This window comes from Cannabis sativa, chromosome 6, assembly GCF_029168945.1.
Source record: "Cannabis sativa cultivar Pink pepper isolate KNU-18-1 chromosome 6, ASM2916894v1, whole genome shotgun sequence".
Classification (NCBI taxonomy): Eukaryota; Viridiplantae; Streptophyta; class Magnoliopsida; order Rosales; family Cannabaceae; genus Cannabis; species Cannabis sativa.
The window spans coordinates 68,379,816-68,405,291 of NC_083606.1; the positions used below are offsets into that span (position 1 = coordinate 68,379,816).

A 25,476-nucleotide genomic window follows, 5' to 3' on the forward strand; every position below is an offset into this window, starting at 1 on the left:
TCGTGTCATTCTAGTTGGCTGTTGGCTCAAGAGAACAGATTTGAACTGCTGTTGTTTGATGCTACTGTTGGTGGTAGCAGTGTTTGTTGGGTAAAGCCGCCTCCTGGAAAGCTGAAGATCAACACGGATGGGGCGATTTTTGAGGCAACAACTCAATATGGTACGGGCATGGTCATTAGGGATTGTCAGGGGAAGTTAATCGAAGCTAGTTCCTCTTTGCATTGAGGCTTGTCAACCGATTGTGGCTGAAGTATTGAGCGTCAAGGAGGCTCTTAGTCGGTTGAAGTTGAAGAATTTGTCCAATGTACTAGTTGAGACAGATTGTATTGCTGTTGTTCAAGCTCTTAATAGCTCGGTTGCTCTTCCATTAGTTTTTGGTTTGTTTGTTTAGGAGTGTCAATTGATTCTTTCTTCTTTACATAATGTTTATATTTGTCATGTTAAACGATCTGCTAACAAAGCCGCGCATTGTGTTGCTCGCGGTGCTTGTTTTTGGTCTGATCGTCTTTTTACTGAGAGCAATATTCCACATGCTCTTCAGTCTATTGTGATAGCGGATATTGCTGTTTAATGAATTATTTTTGTTCAAAAAAATAAATTAAATTAAATTTTTCATCAATTTGGCTAAATATATACTAATGAGATATACATATAAAAACAATTTTATCAAATACCATATTATTATTATTATTATTATTATTATTATTATTATTATTATTATAAAAAAAATGTCAAAGACCATCCATCAATATCATATTACTAAGTGATATAATAATTAATATCGGTCCTATTTATTTTATTTAAATAAAAATTATAAATAAACTCAGGATCGGCCTTAGGTATAGGCGAGTTAGGCCCGCGCCTAGAGCGCACTTATTTTAGGAGCCTAAATAAAAAAAAATATCTTTTAAAAAATATGTATATTTTTTTAATAATTTTTAAAAATATCATTTATCGTTATAGTAAGGGTCTAGCAAATTTTTTTTGCCTAAGACCCATTTCAACTCAGAGCCGGCTATGGATATACCACTAATTATTTAGAAAGTGTTCTACCTCAAAATAATGGTATGCAGGAAGGTTTTAATTCGTGAAAAACTTTTAAGTTTAATGAATTTAGTTGATTGTTGTTTTATTTTCTATCAATTTGGTTTAAATAATAAATTTTATTATTATTTTAAAAATTATTGGCTTGTTATCAAGTTGGTCTTTTATTTACCCATTTAATCAAAAAGCATGCATGCCTAGTTTACTTTTTGTATGTTTTGAAGCTGATTTGTTTGTGCATTATTTAAGACCTTTATTAAAAATTCTCTTAAGGTTTTCTTTTTACATGTAATGATAATGTTGTAAATGGCTTCGAATACTTATATTATTAGTTGATTTTTTTATAACTTTCTCTTACCAATTACATCAATTTAAATATATGTACAAGTACAAACAGAAAATACACACAAAAAATAATGAAGAAATGAGAATATAAAATAATGACATTTAATAAATAAAAAAGCTTAATTAAGCATAAACCCATATATATTAAGATGAACAAACTTAACATAAACTATATACAAATATTATAAATTAATCTTTTCAAAAAAAAAAAATATTATATGTTACAAGAATCACGTTTTTTTCTACTTGCATTTAGGGTATACTCGAATCACTATCTTCTTAAATTGTCCTCGTTGTTTGCTATAGTTATTATTAAGAGTTCGGTTAATATTATTTCTATATTTAAAAATCTTTTTCTTATATGTCTATTTATCATTATAATCAGACTATTAATAACGTCATTGCTCACCCTTAAGCTCAGTTAATTAGCTTTATTTTTAGATGTTTTTTAAGTGTAGTGGTCGCCATTGCTCATTCTTTTGCTCAGTTAGTTTTATGTTTAGATGTTCCTCAAGTATGGTGGTCGTGATCACCGCGCTCTATGTAAAGCCATGACCGTGAGGATTGATTGTATTGATCTTATGATCTTGTTAGGTTTGTGACTATTTTAATAGAATTTTTGCTTTCTTATTATCATGACTTAAAAAAATTAAGATACACATTGTTGTGCATATATATAATCTATACTAGATCTCAGTATATCACTAAGAATTATTATAAGTTTGGGCTGAGATTGATAGTCAACAGTTAGTTTAGGCAGTTAGTTAGAATTAGTTTTTCTGTTATTTGTTCAGAGTTAGTTTTTCTGTTATAACTCTTTAACAGTTTCTGTTATTCACTCTTGTACTCTTGAAACTAATGCCTATATATAATGTAATGAAACCTCATTCAGAGGTAATGTTTTGCTAAAGCTTGAGTCCCTGTGTTACTCTGTTTTTCACTCTGTCTTTAGAGTTTTCATGGTATCAGAGCCAAGGACTGGTGTCCATGGCTTCTTCTGGTGACAACTCGTCTCCAGCTGGTATTTCCGATCCTCAAGCTCCGGCAACGTCGTCTTGGAATCCATTCTCTCATTCTTTAACTTCTTCTCTCACGATCAAGCTTGATCGCACCAATTTTCTGGCCTGGAAATCTCAGGTTCTTCCTACTGTCATCGGCCATGAGCTCGATGAAATTCTTCTCACCAATCAGTCCCCTCCGAAAGTTCTCCTCAATGGCAATTCGAACCCAGCGTATCATCAATGGCGCAAGAAAGATCAGCTCCTCCTTTCTTGGCTCCGATCCTCCATGACCGAAGGTATCCTGGGCACTGTGGCTAGCTACACGAGTTCTAATGCTGTCTGGACTGCTCTTGAACAGAAGTTCTCTAGTCAATCAAAGGCTCGTTTGTTGCAGCTCAAGAGTCAATTGTCGAACATTCAGAAAGGTAACCAATCGATCTCTGATTATGTCGATAAGATCAAAATCTTGTGTGATTCTCTTGCTGTTGCTGGCCATCCGATTTCTGATCTTGATCTTGTTTTACATCTTCTCAATGGTCTTGGACCTGAGTTCGACTCTGTGGTGTCTGGCATCACCACTCGCAGTGACGATCTCTCGCTCGAAGAAGTTCAAGCCTTGCTTCTTTCTCATGAAACACGGCTTGAACGCCACACCACCATGCTAGATCTCTCCAGTAAAATGGCAGCCAATCTCACATTTGGCTCTCGAAATGGCAATTCCAGGCCTTATCACAATGCTGGCAGGGGACAGGCCACTGATTCATCACGATTTCCATCTCGTGGTCCTCACTTCTCTCATCCTCAAAGGTCTTCCAATCCCAACAGACCATTGTGTCAAGTTTGCATGCGATATGGTCACACAGCCCCCACTTGTCATTATCGTTTTGACAAGAATTGGGTGACTCCTAAATCTGTCATAGGGAATCCTCAGCCTCAAGCTAACCTCACAGAACAGATCCTTGATTACGATCCCACTGTCTTTGTGGCTCAAAATGTACCTGACTTTGGAGATGATCAAGGTTGGTATGTAGATACAGGGGCTACACACCACATCTCCTACAATGAAGCACCACTTGATACCACCACTCCCTACTCTGGTTCTGAATCTGTAGCTGTCGGTGATGGTAAGAAGCTCATAATTTCTCATATTGGTAAAGCCTTTCTTTCATCCAAAAACTCATCTCCTTTGCTATTAAACTCTGTTTTACAAGTGCCTTCTATCACTAAAAATCTTGTGAGTGTTTCAAAGCTTACTAATGATAATAATGTCTTTCTTGAGTTTCACAAAACCTGTTGTTTTGTTAAGGACAAGCAAACGGGGGCTGTTCTGCTCAAAGGACAACTTAAAGATGGCTTGTATCTCCTTGGTGATGAAGGCTCGAGTCTGTCCAATACCTCTATTCAATGTCATTTAGCTGAAATTCCATACTCTTGTGTATCACAACAGTGTCCTATTTCTTGTTCTTGTTCTCTGTGTAAAAGTTCCAGTACTCCTAAGTCTTGTAATATTGACAATATCAATAATACACACTGTTTTTTGTCTAATTCTCCTATTAATACTGCTAATGACATTAACTTGTGGCACTGTAAGCTAGGGCACCCTGCCCCCCAAATTCTTTCTAAAATCTTGACACAATCAAGCATTCCTCACTCTCTCAAGAACTTACAGTTCTGCAGTGCATGTCAAAAAGGGAAGAGTCATCGCCTTCCTTTTCCTTTGTCAAATTCTCGAGCCAATCAACCTCTTGAGCTCATTCATACGGATGTATGGGGAGCCTCTCATGTTGCTTCAAAAGATAATTACAAATACTATATTGTTTTTGTTGATGATTTTAGCCGATTCTCTTGGATATTCCCTATGACAGTCAAATCTCAAGCTTTCGAACTCTTCATTCAGTTCAAAAGTTTGGTGGAAAAGCAGTTTAATCTTCCTATTAAACGGGTTCAGGCTGATGGAGGGGGTGAGTTTCGAGTCTTTGACAGATTTCTTAAAGATCAGGGTATTTGGTTTCAGCATTCTTGCCCCACACTCATGAACAGAATGGGAGAGTTGAAAGAAAACACAGACACATCACAGAGACAGGTCTTACTCTTCTTGCTCAATCTGGGTTAGATATGACTTATTGGTGGCACGCTTTCCAATGTGCCACACATGCTATCAATCGAATGCCTACACCAGTTCTGAATTTTCTCAGTCCTTATGAATGTTTGTTCCAACAAACTCCTGATTATGGCATTCTCAAATCCTTTGGTTGTGCCTGTTATCCCCATTTGCGCCCATATAATCACCACAAGCTTGATTTCAGATCAGAGGAATGCATATTTCTGGGGTATTCTCCCAAGCACAAAGGTTACCTGTGTGAAAGTCTCACTGGGAGAATGTTTATAGCTCGCAATGTTATTTTCAATGAGCTTGTCTATCCTGCTCTCCGTGCCATCTCTGCAACACAGGTATCATCTTCCTCAAATCACTTTCCTACTGCTCAATTTTCCACTAATTTTTCTCCTGTCGACACTAATCACAATTGCAATGTTGCTAATCCTGCTGTTCCTGCATCTGCAACATCTTCTTACTATGCTGCTGAGCCTATCTGTGATGAGCACCAGTTGCACAATCTCAGTGCTACTAACTCTGGAGATTTCAATGACTCCTCTTTGCCTTATCCTGTTGCTACAACATCAGGTGTTCAGGAAACTTCTCCTCCAGCAGTGTCGACACCTCCAATCTCTCATGCTCATGTTCCTGAAGCTACTGGTGTGAGCCCAGTTCCTGAAGCTACTGTGCCTGCACATGCCCCTGCATCACAAGTTCCACACAGAACTCACCCTATGGTCACTCGATCACAAAGAGGGATTTTTAAACCCAAAGCATACATGGCTACCAAGCATCCTTTGCTTGAATCTCTGCTTCCCACAGAGCCAAAGTCTCTCAAGGCTGCACTCAAACACCCTGGCTGGTTTGGTTCTATGAACAAAGAATTTAAAGCCCTTATTTCTCAAGGCACTTGGACTCTCGTACCCTATGAATCACATATGCACCTTATAGGTAATAAGTGGGTTCACAGGGTGAAGCTCAACGCTAATGGAACTCTCGATAGATTGAAATCTCGCCTGGTGGCTAAAGGCTATCTCCAAAAACCTGGCATAGATTTTGAAGATACCTTCAGTCCCGTGGTTAAGCCGGTTACTATTCGATTGGTTCTTACTCTGGCTATTTCATTTCAGTGGGAAATTAGGCAACTAGATGTTGCAAATGCCTTTTTAAATGGAACTTTACATGAGACAGTTTATATGACTCAGCCTCAAGGCTTTGAGGATCCCACCAAACCCACACATGTGTGTAAACTTCATAAAGCCTTGTATGGCTTGAAGCACGCCCCTCGCGCTTGGAACGATAAACTCAAGTCTACACTATTTGGTTGGGGATTTGTTGCCTCAAAAGCTGATACGTCACTGTTTGTCTATGGCACGGGTCCTGATCTGGTAATTCTCTTAGTATATGTAGACGATATACTTGTTACAGGTCCTAATGCTGCTCTTATTCAGAAACTTATTCGTGATCTAAACTCTGCCTTTTCACTTAAAGATCTCGGTCAGGTGCATTATTTTCTTGGTGTTGAACTTCATAGAACCAATGAGGGTCTTTATTTGTCTCAGACCAAGTATATAACAGACCTTCTCACTCGTGTCAATATGGAAGGAGCTAAAAGTTGTGCTAATCCTACCTCTACTGCACACAAATTGTCACTTGCTGAAGGTGTTCCTTTTGAAGATATCACCCTATATCGCAGCACCTTGGGTGCTCTGCAGTACTTAACCCTCACTCGGCCTGATGTCGCCTACATCATAAACAAATTGTCTCAATTTATTCATGCTCCTACACATGTTCACTGGGAGGCATGCAAGAGGCTTCTTCGTTTTTTGAAAGGCACTATTTCAGATGGTATTCTTCTTAAACCAGTGGACACCATGACCATTGCAGCCTACTCTGATGCAGACTGGGCAAGTTGCATCGATGACAGACGTTCTACTGGTGGTTATGCCATCTTTCTTGGGTCTAATTTAATCTCCTGGTCTGCTAAAAAGCAGCAGGTTGTAGCCCGATCCTCAACAGAGTCTGAATTCCGTGCTTTAGCCAACACTGCAGCTGAAATCATGTGGCTTCGTTCTTTGCTTTCTGAATTACAAGTCACTTTACATACTCCTCCTGTGATATGGGTCGATAATCAAGGTGCAGCCGCTTTGGCTGCTAATCCGATTTTCCATGCTAGGTGTAAGCACATAGAGATTGACCAGCACTTTGTTAGAGACCAAATACTAAACAAGGAGCTTGATGTGCGTTATGTCCCTACTGTTGACCAAGTTGCAGATATATTTACCAAGGCTCTTCCTAAAGAACGATTTAAATATCTTCGCAGCAAACTCAAAGTTGTGTCCACCCCATTTCGTTTGAGGGGGGATGATAGTCAACAGTTAGTTTAGGCAGTTAGTTAGAATTAGTTTTTCTGTTATTTGTTCAGAGTTAGTTTTTCTGTTATAACTCTTTAACAGTTTCTGTTATTCACTCTTGTACTCTTGAAACTAATGCCTATATATAATGTAATGAAACCTCATTCAGAGGTAATGTTTTGCTAAAGCTTGAGTCCCTGTGTTACTCTGTTTTTCACTCTGTCTTTAGAGTTTTCAGAGATCATTAATTGTTATTTGAATTCATTAATTCTCTCACAATAATTCATTGTTATTCATTTTCTTTGAAAGAGTAACCTATAAATATTAATGCCAATATTGAATAATCAAGAGCAATTCAAAGGGAATTATGAGATGACATGACAATGGAGGTTGCGGTGGTCGTGGACTCGTGGTCATCATTAAATGACCCCAAAAACCAACTAATTGTAGATGTTTCTACTAGAAATATGCTAAAGACTATGATCAAAATTTTTATATTATTATTAGTATAAATTAATATTGAAATTTAACATATTGTAATTATAAAAATATATATAAAAAAAAAAACTCTATAATAATTATTATGAGAATTAATTATTCACTATTAACAAAATATTATATATAGTACGTAATAATATGGAATTATTTCACAAATATACAAAATTAATAAAAGAAATTATAAAAATACGATTTTGCGAAATTTTAAATATTTTTACGATTTTTTAGATTTTATTTACGGAAAATACGATCTTTTTATGTTGTACTCATGTTAATTTGTTATTGATTTTTTGTTATATGTACTTTATTTTTTTTTTTGTTTTGATGTTATTTTCATATTATTTTTATGTAATTTTCTTCTTGTTTTTTGTATTGTTTCTATAGAAAACTATAAAAATATTAAAAAAATTCTTTAAACGTAAAAATATAATTTTTTTTTTTACAAAAAATAATGTATTATGTAATTATCTCTAACAATATTGAATACCATAAATAACTTCATATCAATTTTGAAAAATAACGTTTATTAAAAAAAATAGAAAGAGACTTTTTATTTAGACATCATGGTCATTATAAATAATATTTGTTAATTAGTTGGCACATCAATTATACTAGTAAAGTTTTATGTACACACCCACTTAGTGATATTATAAGCTCTAAAATAACAAAATTTAAGAATTACAACAAAATTACAAGTCAAAAAATAATTAAGAAGACTATTACAAATTACAATTCAGAGTATAGTTATCAATACATCTCAAGTGAAACATGTCTCTTGCAAAGTCTTGATAATAATCTCAGAGTTGCTCTCAATTAACATAAAACAATACTTTCACTTAGTGGACGTCTCAAGAGCCAATTGACAAATCACAATTTCACTAATAAGGAGATCAAAGAAAGTGATATGTTGGAAGCAATCCAAAAAATAGTTCCCAAGTGATCTCGAGCTAATGCTACAACACTCATCAACCCACTCTCCAATATTTTAGAATCAATCTTAATCTAGTCTTCCGGAGGAGGGGACCAAAAGGGTAGCACTAGCAGAAGATGAAGGGAGTAAAAGAAGAGTCATAATCTGCATAACAATAAATTATAGAGTCTATATAATATTTGATGTTATTTAAATTATTATTGTGTACCTTAACATTGCGGACATACCAAATAGCACATCATATTGCAAGTTTGTATAAATATATATATATATATATATATATAAACTAATTATGTCTTTTATAATATATAACCATTGTATATAATTTGAGGACGCTGTATTTTGGGGCTCCATTCACTAGTGAAACACTATTGCTCGTTTTCTATATCTATGGTGTTGACTCTTATTATTTTATGCATTCTTTTTTCAATAAAATACAAATTATTTTCAAATTTATTTTGGTGCATGGTTTATCATGGCAAGTTTGCCAAGTTAGAACAGCTTAATTAACATTATTATTTTTGTTATATAGAAATAAAGTGTAGCCATTCTCTAAAATTTTAAAAGACCGAAAAAACTATTATTCTCTATTTCTATTATATATAAAGATTATTTTAAAAATATCAAAAAAAAAAAAAAAAAAAAAAACTAAATTTTTACAAAATTCTGATTAAAACGGTTATGTTTAGGTTGTTATATAAATTACTGTTGTTTATGCGTTACAAAAATATAATATAACATTGCAGCAACATAATATAATAAAATAATGTTGTTTTTCATCTAAAAAGTCACAAATTTATAAAAATATGTATATTAAAAAACCATAAAATGTAAAAATATATATATATATAATTTTAATTACTTTGTGTAAATTTCGCTTGTATTATATTTGATGGAAAGATACTACTAATTTTGTTTCAAAAGCTTAAGTTTTCCTACTATTTTTTTAAATAACAAATAAATAATAATAATAATAATAATAATAATAATAATAACAGAATTTATGTATATGATTATCACGATTATTGTTTCAAAATTGTAAAGCAAACTTAATTATTATTGCTCTTTTCTTGTTACAAATTAGCATGCGTATTGTGATTAAAAAAATTATATTATTTCTCTAATTAAAAAAAATGCATGTTAATTGAATAACATCATTGGTTATAATTAATATTCAGCAAGTGTAAATTTATTACGTTAGATTATTAATGTATATATGAACTCATATCATCATTCTATTTTTACATTTTTCTTTCCAAATAATAATTTCGAAAAAGACATCCTTTATCAAAAGACTTAATGGGCCCTAAAAAAGGGCTTCATTGCTCAAAAAGCTGGGAAACAAATAAGGGTTTTTTTTATAAATATGGCTTTTTTGTAAGTGGTTTAGAAATATATGGAGAAATAAAGAAATTTTATAAAATCTGGAAAAATGAATAAAAAATTTAAAATATGGAAATAACTAATTAATATATATAATATCTCTCAACTAATGATTTGGCAAGTAGAAAACCCCTATTTTTTTCATTGTTTTCCTTAAGCCAAGATTTTCTCCTTTGTTTTTTTTTTTTTTAGCAACAATCAAATTCTTTTTTATTGAAAAAATTAGTAATAGTCTAATTTATTGTTTGACACCCTATAACAAATTTCTAAAGTTTTTTATAACTTTTAATATTCTACACAATATTTATGAAGTTTTGTCATTGATCTTAACTTTTTTTTTTTTTTTTAAATTTGGATTTTAAGTTTGCTAGTGCCACACATAATGAAATAACCTATATATTTAGCTATTTACCCTAATTAATATGAAGAAAAAAATAGAATGTTAATTTTCAATATATTAAAAAAAAAAAAAAGTAACCTAGTAGTCATATAAGTGATACTTTTTAAGACCATATAGTTAATTTGGAACCTTAAAAAAAGCAATAACAAAAAAAAACATAGTAAAAAAAAATATATAAAAAAAAATATCCTGATACTTTTTGGACACTATAGAAGTAACTGTAAAAGTAACTTGGAACAATTAATAAAGATAATGATAAAAGGAACCTACTTGTTTTAACATTATTAAAGTAACCTAAATAATTACATGCATAACAAATAGTAACCTAGTACTTTTAAATGCCATAAAAATTAACATATGCTAGAGACAACATCACAAAGTAACCCGATATATTTTTAATACCACTACCATTACACATGTAGTTTATTGGCAATATAAAAAAGTAACATAATATTTTTTAAACGCCACTACTATTACAAAGTAACTCGATGATTCTAAAGTAACCTGGTACCTAGAATATTGAATTTAGTTGTGTGCTACATGTTGACTGATTTTAATGCAAACATAACATTTTTTTTTTTCCTTTTTGTCTTTTATTATATTTTTGAAAGTAACTTGGTACTTGAAATATTAAATTTTCTTGTTATTCTATATTTCTTTTACACATGTAACTTATTAATAACATCAAAAAGTAAACTGATATTTTCTAAAGTAACTTGGTACCTGGAATATTGAATTTTGTTAGTAACATAATTTTCCATCTTTTGTCTTTTATTTTGCTTTCTAGAGTAATTTGGTACCTAAAATATGAAATTTTGTTGATGTGCTACATTTTTTACACATATGTAACCTATTCGCAACCTCAAAAAGTAACCCAATATTTTTTAAAATAATTCAATACCTGAAATATTAAATTTGGTTGATGTGTTATATTTCTTACACATGTAACCTATTGACAAATCAAAAGTAACCTGATGTTTGCTAAAGTAACCTGGAACCTTAAATATTAAATTAGGTTTAATGTGTTATATTTTGACTGATTTTAATGCAAAAGTAACATGTTTTTTTGTTTTTGTCTTTTTGTCTTTTATCCTGCTTTCTAAAGTAACTTGGTACCTAAGAATTTAAATAAAATATCATTGCATTCCTTTATAAAATATAATATCAAAATGTTAATTTATATTCAAATAAATAAAAAAAAAATACTTTGTAATAATTAAGTCAAAAATAAAATAAACCTTCTACGTATATTAATAAATAGATTTCTTTAAAGAAAAAATAAAATAGAAATTTAAGCTAAGAAAGAATGATTATGTAGAGTTAAAATAAATAAAATAATTATAATATAAAAATAATATAAATGTATATATATTAATGATTTGCTTTAAAAAATATTAGAAATCTCTAAACATAGGTTAATAAAATGAAAATGTGGCTTTATTTAATAAAAACTTAAAAATATGGAAATCTTTTTCCATACAACTAACTTAAATTGTAAAAAAGCCATAAGTTAAGTAAATCTCTAATTTTTCCATATTTATGAAATTTAAGAAAAAAATGCCATATTCTACGTAATTTCCTCAACAAACCGTTGAATGGATCAAACGGCTGAAGAAGGCCCGGCCCATGAACTGAACTACTCTAAAATGAGATAAAATTAAGGGGGGGGGGGTTTCTCAAAATAATAATAATAAAACAAAAAATAATGCCAAAACTCATCAAAAAAAAAAAAGGTGCCCGTGGTTTAGACTAATAATCATATTAGACATATTGATTAGACATAATTAAGATATATAAATTTGTTATCTTCTTTGCAAGCTAATTAGACCCAAAATAACATGCTTTTTCAGCCTTTTTCTTTAAGATATATAACATATATTTATTTATGTCCTTTTTAAGTTGTCCAACATTTAATTGACCTTTGATAATGCTTGTTTCCTACACTAATTGGTACAATTATATATCATTAACACTTTTTTATGTCTTTGAAAATGTCTTCTTATTTTGCCCAGCCTATAAAATAACATATAAGTGGGTCTTTTGGCCATATTAATTGAGGATAAACATTGCATTATTAGTTGGTCTCTTTTCTATATCATGCTCATATGTTCTTTCATTTAATATTTGATTATGATGATCAAATGCCTTACTAATCATCATTGATCAAGAGCTAATTAATCATAAAAATAGTAAGAATATATATAAAAAAATTATATAGTTAACAGTCTATACACAATATACATAATGAGAATTAAAAATAATATAATTTATTATATGTATTAAATTATTAAATTATTATGATTAAGAGCTAAGTTAGTTTCAACTATATATATACATAAACAATGTAAAAAGTAGAGTTAATCAATTAATTAAGCACTTTTAATATTTTAGTTTATATATCTTATAGAACAGTCCAAAACATGCACATGGGTATAGTATAGCTACCTATATATATAGATTGCTAGGTTTAAAAATACTATTATTTATTATATACAAACAATAATAAATATGTGTATATATATATATAATATACCGTATGTTTTCTATAAGTACCTTTGTAAATTGTAATCTAACTATTTTGTTTTTTAATAGTGGTTAATTAATATTAAAATTAACAATCAAAAGATGACAAAATCAACTATACACAATACTGTTTGATATGATTAATTAATACATAATTAGCTAGTATTTCACTTCTACATATAATTATTTTTTAATTCATTAACATACGTACAATTCCCACCAAACTTTGTTGAATAAATAATTAAAATATTTTGTATGTATAGTATACGTATTATATAAAGTGCCAACTAATTATTGAGTTTGTCAACAACTCATTATATATTTCGAATAATTAACTTTATTATTAGTGATGATTAATTTGAGAAAGAGGTTTATACATTATTAATAATTATTTTATGTTTCAGGAAAATGCATGCACGATGAATTATACATATATATATATTTATATTTATATAGCTAATAATTATTTACAACACACAGGCAGCTATTTTATAGAAAATATATTATAAATGTACGTATATATATCTCTAAACATTTATTCATTCCCATGCATGAATTCATTTCTATTTTCAACGTACGAACGTAATATATAAATATATAATATATGTATCATATAGATAATTTTTGGAGATCATGACGTACACGATTAATTAACTCTAATTAATTAATTATTTATATGTAATATGTATAATTTTTCTAAAATTTGATGTGGCAAATACAAAATATCTATGAATATCCACGTAATAAGAAGAAAGTGATGGATTAATTAATATATTTATAAAGAAAGATCAAATAACCAAATAAGCTAATTTCTCTTATTGGCAGTTGCTTTGACAAATTGAAATTTGATTCATTATATATGTACTTACGTATATATATAAATGGAGGTTATTTTCATCGATCATGTGCTTTAAAAAAGTGAAGAGAAAAAAAGATAGCAATTGGTTTTGTGACTGGTACATTTGTACATTTAGTGACAAGTTTGAATTTAATTGGATTATATACTACTACCAATCTTGACTTAAAAAAGTATAGGCACTTTCACTTTTTTTTTTTGAAAAAAAAATACGTGGTGTAGATTCTTTTCTTATTTTTTTTTAGTAATTTTTGACAATTTCGAGAACCACGTGTTAACTATAAGAGCCTTATACCCCAGCCTATCTTAATTGGGTCATCGGTAGTCATCTCGAAAATTCTTATCACACAGATACACCACTTCCAGTAAAAATCAGGTCTTTCTTTAGATTTCGAATCCTTGATCCAAACGAAAAAAGGATGACACTTTAAAAGTAACCCTACCACTACACACATAGGCACTTTCACTTTATTATCATTATTATACAGATGTGTATAAATATATATATGTGACTAGACTAGACTAGACTAGTTCATATTGTTACATGAACCAAGACACTATATATAAATAAAGAGATCAGGTCCAAAATAGGCTAAGTAGTAATCTAATCTATTTGCAATGATAGCTTCAAACAAGGCTCAATCAAATGCTCAATTTAAGGTGTCATTTTCCATTTTGCCAAAAAATTTATTAGTTATTAATTAATAATTATTTGATTAATTAGCCATTGATAATGGGATATATATTCTTCATAATTAATTAGTCTACTAATTTATGCAATTTATTATTAATCATTTTGTAGCTAGCTAGCTTGCTAGCTATCATCCACCATCATATAAATATGTGATATTGGAAAATGTTTGTGTATTAGACCACATAATGGGTTAGAAGATTTGTTGTTGAAAAATCACTCAATTAATCACATAACATGATCATTGGCTTCAAGCACTATATAGAATTAATTATATATATAATATATATTTATATATATATATATGCTTGGCTGTATGGCATGATGATTATAACACAAAGTCTTTTGAAACTTTTTCAATATATCTCTTCTCCTCGTATTGAGAAGGACAGTATAGTACCTTACATTACAAAAAAGATAAAGTAAAAACAACCCTTCTAATAAGTTTTTGCTTTTGCTTTTTATCTTTATACATAGTCATCAACCAACATATATAGTTAATTAATTAATTACTATAAATAATGTTGTGCTTTTAGTTGGTAACTTTTTATCCTTTGATTTTAAAAGTAACTTAATAAGTTAATTAATTGGACTTTTAGAATAAAGATGTAACTATAGTACACAAGAGCCTCCCTTTAAAATAAAACAAAAATAAAAAGGGGATGTTAATTCATTTTTAATTAAAGCTGAGTTTGATTAGATTCTTAATCAACTTTATTTTAAGATAGAATGATTTATTATTTATTTTTAAAATATAAACGGAAATTCTTATTAATAATGAATCAGATATAATCATTTATTAATTAATAAAAAAAAATATATATTTATATATAAAAAGTCTTAAAAACACCTTTATCTAAAATTCCATTAAATTGACAGCAATGAAAGAATCAAAATAATAAACTATGTTAATACTAAATATATATTTGTTTTAGAACAAAAAGAATTTTTTTTTTATTGTTATATTTTAAAATAATTTTTTTTTATATATTTTTACGGAATTCTACATAAAAATCTCTATTACAACTAGGAGAGCAACTTAAATTACAACAAAAATCATATAACAATTTACATAGAAACTACTTTAAAAACTCAAACCATAAATTAAAAAAAGTATACGAGGTACAAAAAATAAATACTAAATGCTTTATTTTATTAAGGGAGATTAATGATTACCTTAAATAATATTAAATTTTGCAAATACATATTTGTTTTTTGAAATGGAGTGGTGATCCTTAAAACGCCTAATAATAACTAATAACTAAGTATAGTAATAGTAAAAGAGAGCAAATATTTTTTTCTTTCCATAATTAAATTATTACACCTTCAACTTAGTCATTGATTGGGTTAGAGAAAAAAAAAAAAAAAAAAGAAATTTGTTCATTTAAAATAGGATTTTTTTTGTTTTTTATATATTTTTTTTATATATAAAACTACATTAGTTGTTTCTTCTCATATATGTAGTGAAATATCTTTAAATGGTGTGGCAGAAAAAAAAACTTAATTTCAACAAAAAATAAAATTAATTTCCAATAATAATAATAAATAAATTGCACGACTGGTACATTAAATTTAAATTGTAATTAAAATAAATAATAAAAGAAAATGGAAATATGTATTAATTAACAAATTAATAGTGATATTAATAAAAGCATTTGATTGTATATATTGATAATCTCAGAAATTTACAATAGCTCAAATTACAAGCTAGCCTGAGCCATCTCACCACAACTCCGATTCAACTCGGGACGACTCGGTCAAACTCACTACCACCCTAATTTTTTTATCATCAATTAGTTAATTAATAATATAAATAATTATAATAAATTCAAAAATGAATTTATATATAAAAAAAAAGGAAAAAAGAAAAATATGTTAGTAAAAAAGTAAACTCAGCGGAACCAACTCGCAATTCGCCAACTCAGCTGAGTCACGCGACCGAGTCTGACTCGCTTCTTCTTCTTCTTCCTCCTTTTTTTTTTTGATTTTTTACATATTAACAGACTGATTTATCAGACAAATCATGAAGCAACGGTCGAGATTCGCCGAAGAACTCGATCTTCTTCCTGCTATCTAAGTTGCATCGTCTCTGAAATTCCTCAGCGTTGACGATGAATCTGCCCGAGTTACCTGAATCGGAGGAACGAGTCACGACTCGGAGGACTTCCTCGAAACAAGCCTCGTCGCAGGGGATCGAGAGCGGTCCATGGTTAGCGAAACCGTACTCCTCTTCGGCTTGAACCAAAAGATTCTTGAACAAAGGATGGTTCAGATACGTCGCTCGAACGATGAATCTCCTCGAACTGGTTCCGACGCAAACCACCAAGTGTCCAGCCGGAACATCGGAAGGAGCGGCGCGTGCGGCGGCGATCCGAGCCTTTCTTCGCCACTGCTGCAACATTTGCCGGATCCTAACAATGTGACGAATCTTGTTGCATCTTCCTATGGCCGGACACATTTTGCTTTTTGTTTTTTTTTTTTTTTGAAATTTTCTCGAGAAAGTGACGGAAAGTGAGAAAGAGTAGGAATTTGAGTAGTGAAGAAATGAAATGGTGTGAGAACATTGGGGTATTTAAGAGAAGGGAATATTTTAATGTGTTGTGCGGTAGGGTACTTTCGAAAAAGTCAAGGCTTGTGAAAATACGAAAATACCCTTGGGTTTTTGTGATTATTACTGAATTGTTCTTCTTCTTTAATATGCTGTTTCTCAAGGCCATGTGGCTGGTATCACCATAAAAACTCAACGGCTAACATGGGAATTATTTCATTACTTTACTAATTCTGGTTTCAACATATAAAAAACACTAATTTAATATACACATATTCTTTTTTATCAATAATTTAATATTTTTGTTATAAAGATGGGTAAATTCTACAATACATCTCCTTAAAATTAATGTATCGATGCACTTTTATTTATTTCGGTATCTAAAAAAATACTTAGTTTAGTTTTTTTTTTTTGTCGTATACATTATAGTTATTTAAGATATTTGGCAAAATTTTGAGAAATTCGAAAAAATTTAACACGTCAAAAACAGTGTTCAAAGTGTCTGTTGCACGCGTGACTTTTTTATTTTATACGCATGTGAAATAGACGGTTTAAACATTGATTTCTATATTATAAAGTATTCCGAATTTCTCAAAATTTTACAGAATGTCTTAAATAACTACAACATACACGACTATGAAAATATTTAGACTAAAAAATTCTTATAGATACTGAAACAGTTAGGGGTTGTACCAGTACACCCATTTTAATGGAATGTATTGTAGAAGTATATTATTTTCCAAAATTATTGATTGAATCTTTTATTTTATTAAGTTATAATTCACACTCTGTATTTTTTAAAATAATATAAAATAAATCTTAAATTTAATTTTTGTCAATATTTTAATGTAAACAATCTAAAAAAATCTAATCGGAAGAGGTGTAAAAGTATATATATAACTATTATCGTCATAAAACTTTCATGTCAGTCACGTTATTATTAAGTTTTAATTTGATAAAAATTAAATTCATAGTCTATTTTGTACTATTTAAAAAAATAAAAGGTCTAAATTATTATTTAATAAAACAAAAAGTCCAATCAATAATTTCTATAAAAGACGAGTTAAAAGATGATATTAGGCTATCATTAATCAATGCTAATTTAATATTTATTATAAGGGGGAAATTTGATTTTCTATACTTAGAAAATCAAAAAATTTGATTTCTAAACCAATAATTTAAACCCTAAAAAAACTATACTTTTTTTTTCAAAACCCCAAAAATACCCCCAAACTAAAACTATCTCTCTTTCTCTCTCTATCTAGCCGGTCCCAAGAATCCCACACCCCAGGTCCGATGGTCGGACCATGGGGTCCGATGGGGTCCGACCAATCGGACCCATCGGACCCCAAGGTCCGACCATCGGACCTCTCTCTTCCCCTCTCTCTCAAATCGCAGGAAAAAAAAAAATTAAAAGCCGGTCGGACCTTCGGGTCCGACCATCGGACCCATCGGACCCCCAAGGTCCGACCATCGGACCTCTGTCTTCTTCCCTCTCTCAAATCGCAGAAAAAAAAAAAAAAAAAAAGTTTCGAGGCGGGGTTGCTCTTTCGGGTTGGGGTTGGGGTCGGAGGGGTTGGGGTCGTGGTCGACGGGGGTGAGGGTGGTGATCGGCGTTGGGGTTGACGTGGGTGGGTGAGGGTGGTTCGGGTGAGGGTGGGCGGTTGGGGTGAGATAGAGGGAGAGAGAGATGATGCAGAGAGAGAGAGAATATTGTGAGGGGGGTATTTTTGGGATTTTGAAAAAAAGGAATAGTTTTTTTAGGTTTTAAATTTTTGGTTTAGGGAAAAAAAATTTTGATTTTCTAAGTATAGAAAATCAAATTTCCCTTATAAGGTGCTTCTACAATTAATACACTCCATCAAGATGGGTGTACTGATACAACTCCTAATTTTTTCAGTATTTATCAGAATTTTTTAGTCTAATTTTTTTCATGGTTGTGTACGTTATAGTTATTTAATACATACTGCAAAATTATGAGAAATTTAAAATAATTTACAATATAGAAATCAATGTTTAAACCGTCTATTTCACACGCGTATAGAATAAAAAAAAGTCACGCGTAGAATAGACTCTTTAAACACTGTTTTCGACGTGAGAAATTTGAAAAAATTTCTCAAAATTTTGTCAGATGTCTTAAATTATAATGTATATGACCATAAAAAAAAATTAGACTAAGTAATTTTTTAGATATCAAAATAAATAAGGATGCATCGATACACAAAGAGTGCATTGTAGAATTTTCCTTTATTATATTTATGTTTTTTTTCCTTAAAGAGAAAAGGTCATTTTTCCTATTCCGGGAAATCTTGTGTATATTTTTTTTTTTTTTTTGAAAGGAAATTCAACTTTATTTAACCTTCAAATTCAGCTACCACACATGGAAGCAAATCAGTTAGGACATCCCCCATACTGAAAATACGATCAGGATGTAATATAGATGCTCTAGCAAATTCATGAGCGACTACATTAGCTGACCGTTTAACAAAAATAAATGAAACATTTCTAACTTGAGTAAGTAAACTCTTACAATCACTTATTATTTCACCAAACAAAGAATTTGTATGAATGTTACTTCTCAAAGCTTGCACAACCAATAGGCAATCGGTTTCAATGATGGCCTGGGATAAACTACTTTCTCTTTCTTTTTTTATCCCTCATATTTCTTTCTATTGCATGTAATTTATGATTGGATTTTTTTGTTTGCTAAACATTTATGATTTTGGTTTTTTTTTTTTATTATGATTCATTTCTTTCTTTTTTTTATCATTAGGCAATTAGACAAGATGATATTCAAATTTAAGACCACTCTTCTAGAGATGGTGTAAAATTACTAGGTTATACTTATAATGGCTACTAATAGATTTATTTATAAGAAATTTTAAATAAAACCAATAGTCCTTAGCATTAAGATTTTATATTATTATTGATATAATTAAATTTCGAGTTTTTTTTAATATAATTATTACAATAAAATATCATTAATCATTTACAAATATAAACATCACTAAGCCTTAATAATAATGTTCTTTACTTATACAATATTTTTAATTTTATTTTTTAAAATAGTACATCCATCTCTAAATGCATAAATAAATATTAGAGATGCATTTATTATGAAATGCCAAAAAATTAATGTAGTGTTATATACTTATATAGCATATTTCTTGTAAAAAACATTACTTCTCATTCTAAAAATTGATTTAAATTTAAATACTAAAAATTATGTTAAATTTGATATAATATAAAAAAAAAATTATATAAACGATATAATATGAATTTATGCCTATGAACATGATCAATGTGGTTAGTATATTTTGAGCAATTGCTCGCATTAATGAAGTTAATTTTTCAGTAAAAAAAATTGTGCCAAAATTGATATAAAATGAAGTTATGCCTAAGATCGATATATTTTTAGCATATTTTGAGCAATTACTCTATCAATATGACAATTAATTTTAGCCAATTTAGCTACTCTATCAGTAACTTTTAATAAAAACGAAATTATAATATTCAAAAGCACTAACAAGCTTTCAAATTTCTAACACTACAGTCCTGGTTTTCCTACATGGCGACAACTGCTTCTTCTCCAAAGCTTTCATCACTAGCAAAGCGTCCGAAGCAATTTTTATGAAGTGAATACCAACTTCAATGCCCAACTAAAGAGCCCGGAGAATGGCCAGAAATTCTACTTCCATCGCTAACTCGTACTACCAAAAAATTTACTTTTAGTCTCAATAAAATTTGTGACTAAAAGTATAAAAAGCTGTGACTAATTATAAATTATCATTTCTATGTTGTGACTAAAAGGTCCGTGGTTAAAAGTATTAGTTACAAAAATTACAATTTATTGTGACTAAATGTGTTTTTAGTCACAATAAGTATTGTGACTAAAACTAAATTAGTGACAACTTGTAGCTAAATATTATGTTTTAGTCACAAGTAAATTTTTGTTGTGACTAAAAGTCACATTTAGTCACAAAAAATTTATTTTATGACTAAAAAGTTTTCACTAAAAGTAGCAATTTTTTGCAGTGTCGGCCATACAAGACTTTGCAAACTAAGAGCTGGTATTGGAAACTCTTTCAGGCCAACCAACCACTAGGCCTGCCTTGCCATTTTTCCAAGAAGCATCAGTTACACAGACGGTTGACGTTGTCGAAGGAATCTTCAAATTCAAGTATGAATCAATTTTAACTACAACTAGCCTATCTGTAGAATGATGTTGAACTGACACAAAATTAATCCTCAAACCTTTGCAATATTAATCTAGAATTCAAAATATCAATTTTTTTGTTCTTAAAAAAATAACATTTCTCGTATCCCAAATACTTTTGAAGAGACATCCTCCAAAGGGGAGAAGCCTCCATTTACATTCATTAGGCAGACCCCAACCAAAACCTAAAGAATCTCTCTCAACTATGTTCCCCTCAAATCAGAACAACCTATTGAAAATGATCCAAAGAACCACAAAGCCCTTGCAAACGAACAGTCCTAGAAAAGATGATAAGGGGATTCCAAACCTCCTCCACATAACAAAAAGAATTTGTCACAAATGAAATCCAGCTTATCCTTAGTAGGGAGACACCTAGCTAGAACTCTCCAAAGCATAGTTACAAGCCTAAAATGACTATTATGATTCCAAATCAGCTTCCAAAAACTCTCACCTTGATTCTCCTCTAACCTTAGACTTTCCAAATAGGCTCTCTTGGTGGAGAAGAATCCATATGAAACTTTCTTCCAATCTAGGGAGTCTTTGTTAGGAATATTTTACCAGATCTAGATTTACTAACAAGTATGTTGAATTAACATCCTATATATGAATATCTCTAAAATAATGAAATTAAACACATAAGAGCTTAGAAAACCTTACATTGGTTGCAGCGGAATAATATGACTCCTTCTGCTCAGATCTCTAACCCTTGTTCCTTTCTATCGCCGAGTATTATCAAGATCTGAGCTTGGATCTCTTTCTCTCCTTTGGGTTTGGTTACCACCATCTTACTCACTATGATTGAGTACTTGACTTGCTATGTGTGGACATAGCACTCTATCACTCAAAGTTTCGAATATGGTGAAAAATAATGAAGGAGGTGAAATCACTATAGAAGGAACTCTCTCATCTACTAGTTGTCTAACATAAAAAAAAAAACTATATTTGATTTGGTTGAAGGCATCAAGTGGATGAGTGAGAGCATCGTGTTCCTTATATAGAGTTTCAACTAGAGCTTAGGGTTGAATTATATGGATTAAAAAAGAATAAAATATTGGGCAAAAATCACTTCTAAGGCTGGCCATAAAGGACCAATCTCTAGTTACAATATTTTTGTCACTTTTTTCAATCACTTATTCTTCTTTCAGTAATACCATATTTTCTAATTTAATTTTATAAATGTCAAAACTATTTATTTAATAATATAATTAATTACTAAATAAAATTATCATTTATATTATTTATTAATTAGACCATACAAAGTTTCTTAATTAATAAATTGACCCCAAAACTTCTTTTCTTTACAATTAAGCACTTGCTTAGTGAAAATTCATAAATAAGACATAGTTTAATTTTAGAATTATAATTTATTAATTAAAATCAATTAACTAAGTCTCCAAGCAGTATTATCTCAACTAGTGAGGGGACCATGAGCCAATATAACCAAGCTTTTAATAAGTAGATCTAGAATTTACCAAGTAAATTCCCTAACTTATTAATTTCGCCTTGCGCCACTATAAATTTGGAATTGAATAGCACTCTCAATTATATAGAATGCTCTATATATACCATGATATAAATACGTTACGATTATCCATTGTTACAATCCTAATAGTCAAATATCTACACTGAATATGGACAAATTAACTGTTCTACCCTTCAATGTATTTTATCCTAAAAACACTCAGCTACCTATAAATGGTATTTCAGTAAACTAATATAATTACTGAAATGAGGCCTCAATCATTTAACTCTATTCAACCAAGCTCGAAGGAAATCATTGCTTCACTTCTAAATATTTATGAAATTTGTAGATTCCAAATCTATGATAAGCGCTCATACTCAATTGAACTAACATGTGCCCAATATGTAAATATCTGCCAAAACTATTAGTTAGCATCCACGAACAACTTGAAGAACATAAATAATATAACTAAGTTTAACTTAACCATCCATAGATTTTGTGGCGGACCCAGAATTTAAAGTGAGGGGGCGTAATTTTTTTTTTTTTGGTAAAAGCACGGAGGACAAAAATAAATTTAAAAAGACAAAATAAAGTGTAATTAGTAGGATTTGAACCTTTACCCTCTAACATACTTATCATCTAACTTAACCATTAAACCAAGCTTACTATTATGTATATATATATCATCTTTTAATACAAATATATGTTGTAACTGTTGGATATATTTTACCAGGATCTAGATTTACTAACAAGTATGTTTCATTAATATCCTAATATGAATTCTAAAACAATGAAATAAACACATAAGAGTTTAAGAAAACCTTACATTGGGTGCAGCGGAATATAATGACTCCTTCCGTTCAGATCTCTAGCCCTTGATTCCTTTCTGTAGCAGAGCATCACCAAGATCTGAACCTGGATCTCTTTCTCTCTTTCCTTTGATGTTGATTCTCCTTCTTGTTGGATGATTTTCCACAGTCTTACACACTATGATTGAGATACCACTTGATGTGTGTGGGCACTCACTCATTCACTCAAGGATTTCGAAATTATTGAAGAAGAAAAGAGAAGAAAAGGTTTCGGCTATAGAGAATAGATAGAGGCTCAGTTTTCATCTGACAAAGTTAAGTGTGAATGAGAGCCATCACTATCTATTTATAGGTAACCACCTAGGTTTAAGTTAGAATTATTTGGCATTAAAATAATGAAAAAATAAATGATAAAACCCTATAAGTGTGGCCGGCCATGGGCCTTGGATAATGGGCCTCACTTATGCAATTTTGCTGTTTTATCATTCCTGCATCTTATTTTCTCAAAAACGCCAATTTTCAAATTCAACCATTTAAATGCCAATTTTAATTATTTAATAAATAAAAATTAATTATTAAATAATATTGTCATTTAATATATTTATTAATTAGACATATAAAGTCTCTTAATTAATAAATAAACCTAGAATCTCTTTTCTTTACAATTTCGCCCTTGCTTAGTGAAAATTCATAAACTAGACATAGTCTAACTTTAGAATTATAATTGATTAATCAAAATCAATTAACTGAGTCTTACAAGCAGTATGGTCTCAACTAGTATGGGGACCATGGGTCTATATATCCGAGCTTCCAATAACCAGGTCAAGAATTTATATCTTAAATTCACTGACTTATTAATTCTTCGTTGAATCCACGTATAGAACTTAGAATTGCACTCTCAGTATATAGAACGCTCTATATGTTCCACGATATAGATACGTCATTAGTTATCCATTGTTATAATCCTAATTTGATCAATGACCATCTAATAGATGATCTACATTGAATAGGCACTAAGTTATCGTTACACCTTCAATGTATTTTATCCTTAAAACACTTAGCTCCGTATAAATGATATTTCAGCGAAGTGAAATGAGATCTCCACCATTTATCTCTGTTTAGCCAAGCTCGAAGGATATCATCGTTTCACTTCTAAATTCCTATAGAATTATAGATTCCATATTTATGTTAGCGCTCCCACTCAATTATACTATCATGTTCCCAAAATGTACGTATCACCCTGACCCAAAAGTAGGCTTAACTAACAAATCAAAGAACATGTATAATACTCTTGAGATCGAACCTAAACATATCAGGATTAAGATCATTTGATCTAGGATTAACAAGTGATATTGAATTGAATAGATATTACGGTAAATTTTAATATATCTAATCAAAGTTCAATATCGTTCCCTTCCGATGTATACTCCATACATCTGATGCTAGTAAACTTTGCCAATATCCTGGAAAGGACATAACACTTATCCAACGTGTAAGAATACCTATCGTTGATTATCATGTTAGTCTAAATCCAGTGAACTAACAAATCAGGGAATAAACTTTCGAACATATAATTAAGATTATATTCCACTGTGTTGACAACACTATAATCATTAACAAATTGATATGTTCTGGAATTTAAATAGAATTCATACATTATGTAAATAATCATGAAATAAATCATGTGAACCATGCAACATTAAATGTTATTTCTGATCCTTATTAATAAGTAAATCTGATTATATTGAAATGAGTTTTATTTAGGGCATAAAACCCAACAGTAACTAACTAAAATACGTATATATTTTTTTCCCGATTTTTTTTTCAGGGGGGCTCTTGCCCCTTCCCCTCGCTACAATGTAGGTTCGCCTCTGCATAGACCTAAGATTAACCATTGATATTGACTTAGAAAGATATAACGGTAAGTTTATGATATCTAATCCAAGATCAATATCGGTCCCTTCCAACGTATACTCCATACATCTGATACTGGTAAACTTTCCCAATGCCCTGGAAAGAACATAACACTTATCCAAGGTGTAAGTATACCTTATCGCCGATTATCATATTAGTCTAATAAATTCAGTGAACTGACAAATCATGAGAATTAAACTTTTGAATATATAATCATGATTATATTTCACTGTGTTGACGACACTATAATCATGAACAAATATATATATTTACATATACTCTGGACTTAATAGAATTTATACATTAAACATAATCATGAAATAAATCATGTAAACCATGAAACATAAAAGCGATTTCTGATCTTTTATTAATTAGTAAATCTGATTATATTAAGGTTTTATTTAGG

At 30.3% G+C, this 25,476-nt stretch overlaps 1 protein-coding gene across 1 annotated transcript; it reads right to left on the reverse strand.

Moving 5' to 3' along the window:
- Positions 1–15,758: 15,758 nt before the first annotated feature.
- On the reverse strand, positions 15,759–16,678 carry LOC115724468 (auxin-induced protein X10A). Its single transcript, XM_030653759.2, has one exon. The coding sequence runs from the start codon at positions 16,577–16,579 to the stop codon at positions 16,118–16,120; it is 462 nt and encodes a 153-aa protein (XP_030509619.1). The 5' UTR covers positions 16,580–16,678; the 3' UTR covers positions 15,759–16,117.
- Between the last annotated feature and the right edge of the window lie 8,798 nt (positions 16,679–25,476).

Bases quoted from the DNA above. Each gene is read 5' to 3' on its own strand.
- LOC115724468 (XM_030653759.2), bottom strand. From the start codon at position 16,579: ATGTGTCCGGCCATAGGAAGATGCAACAAGATTCGTCACATTGTTAGG.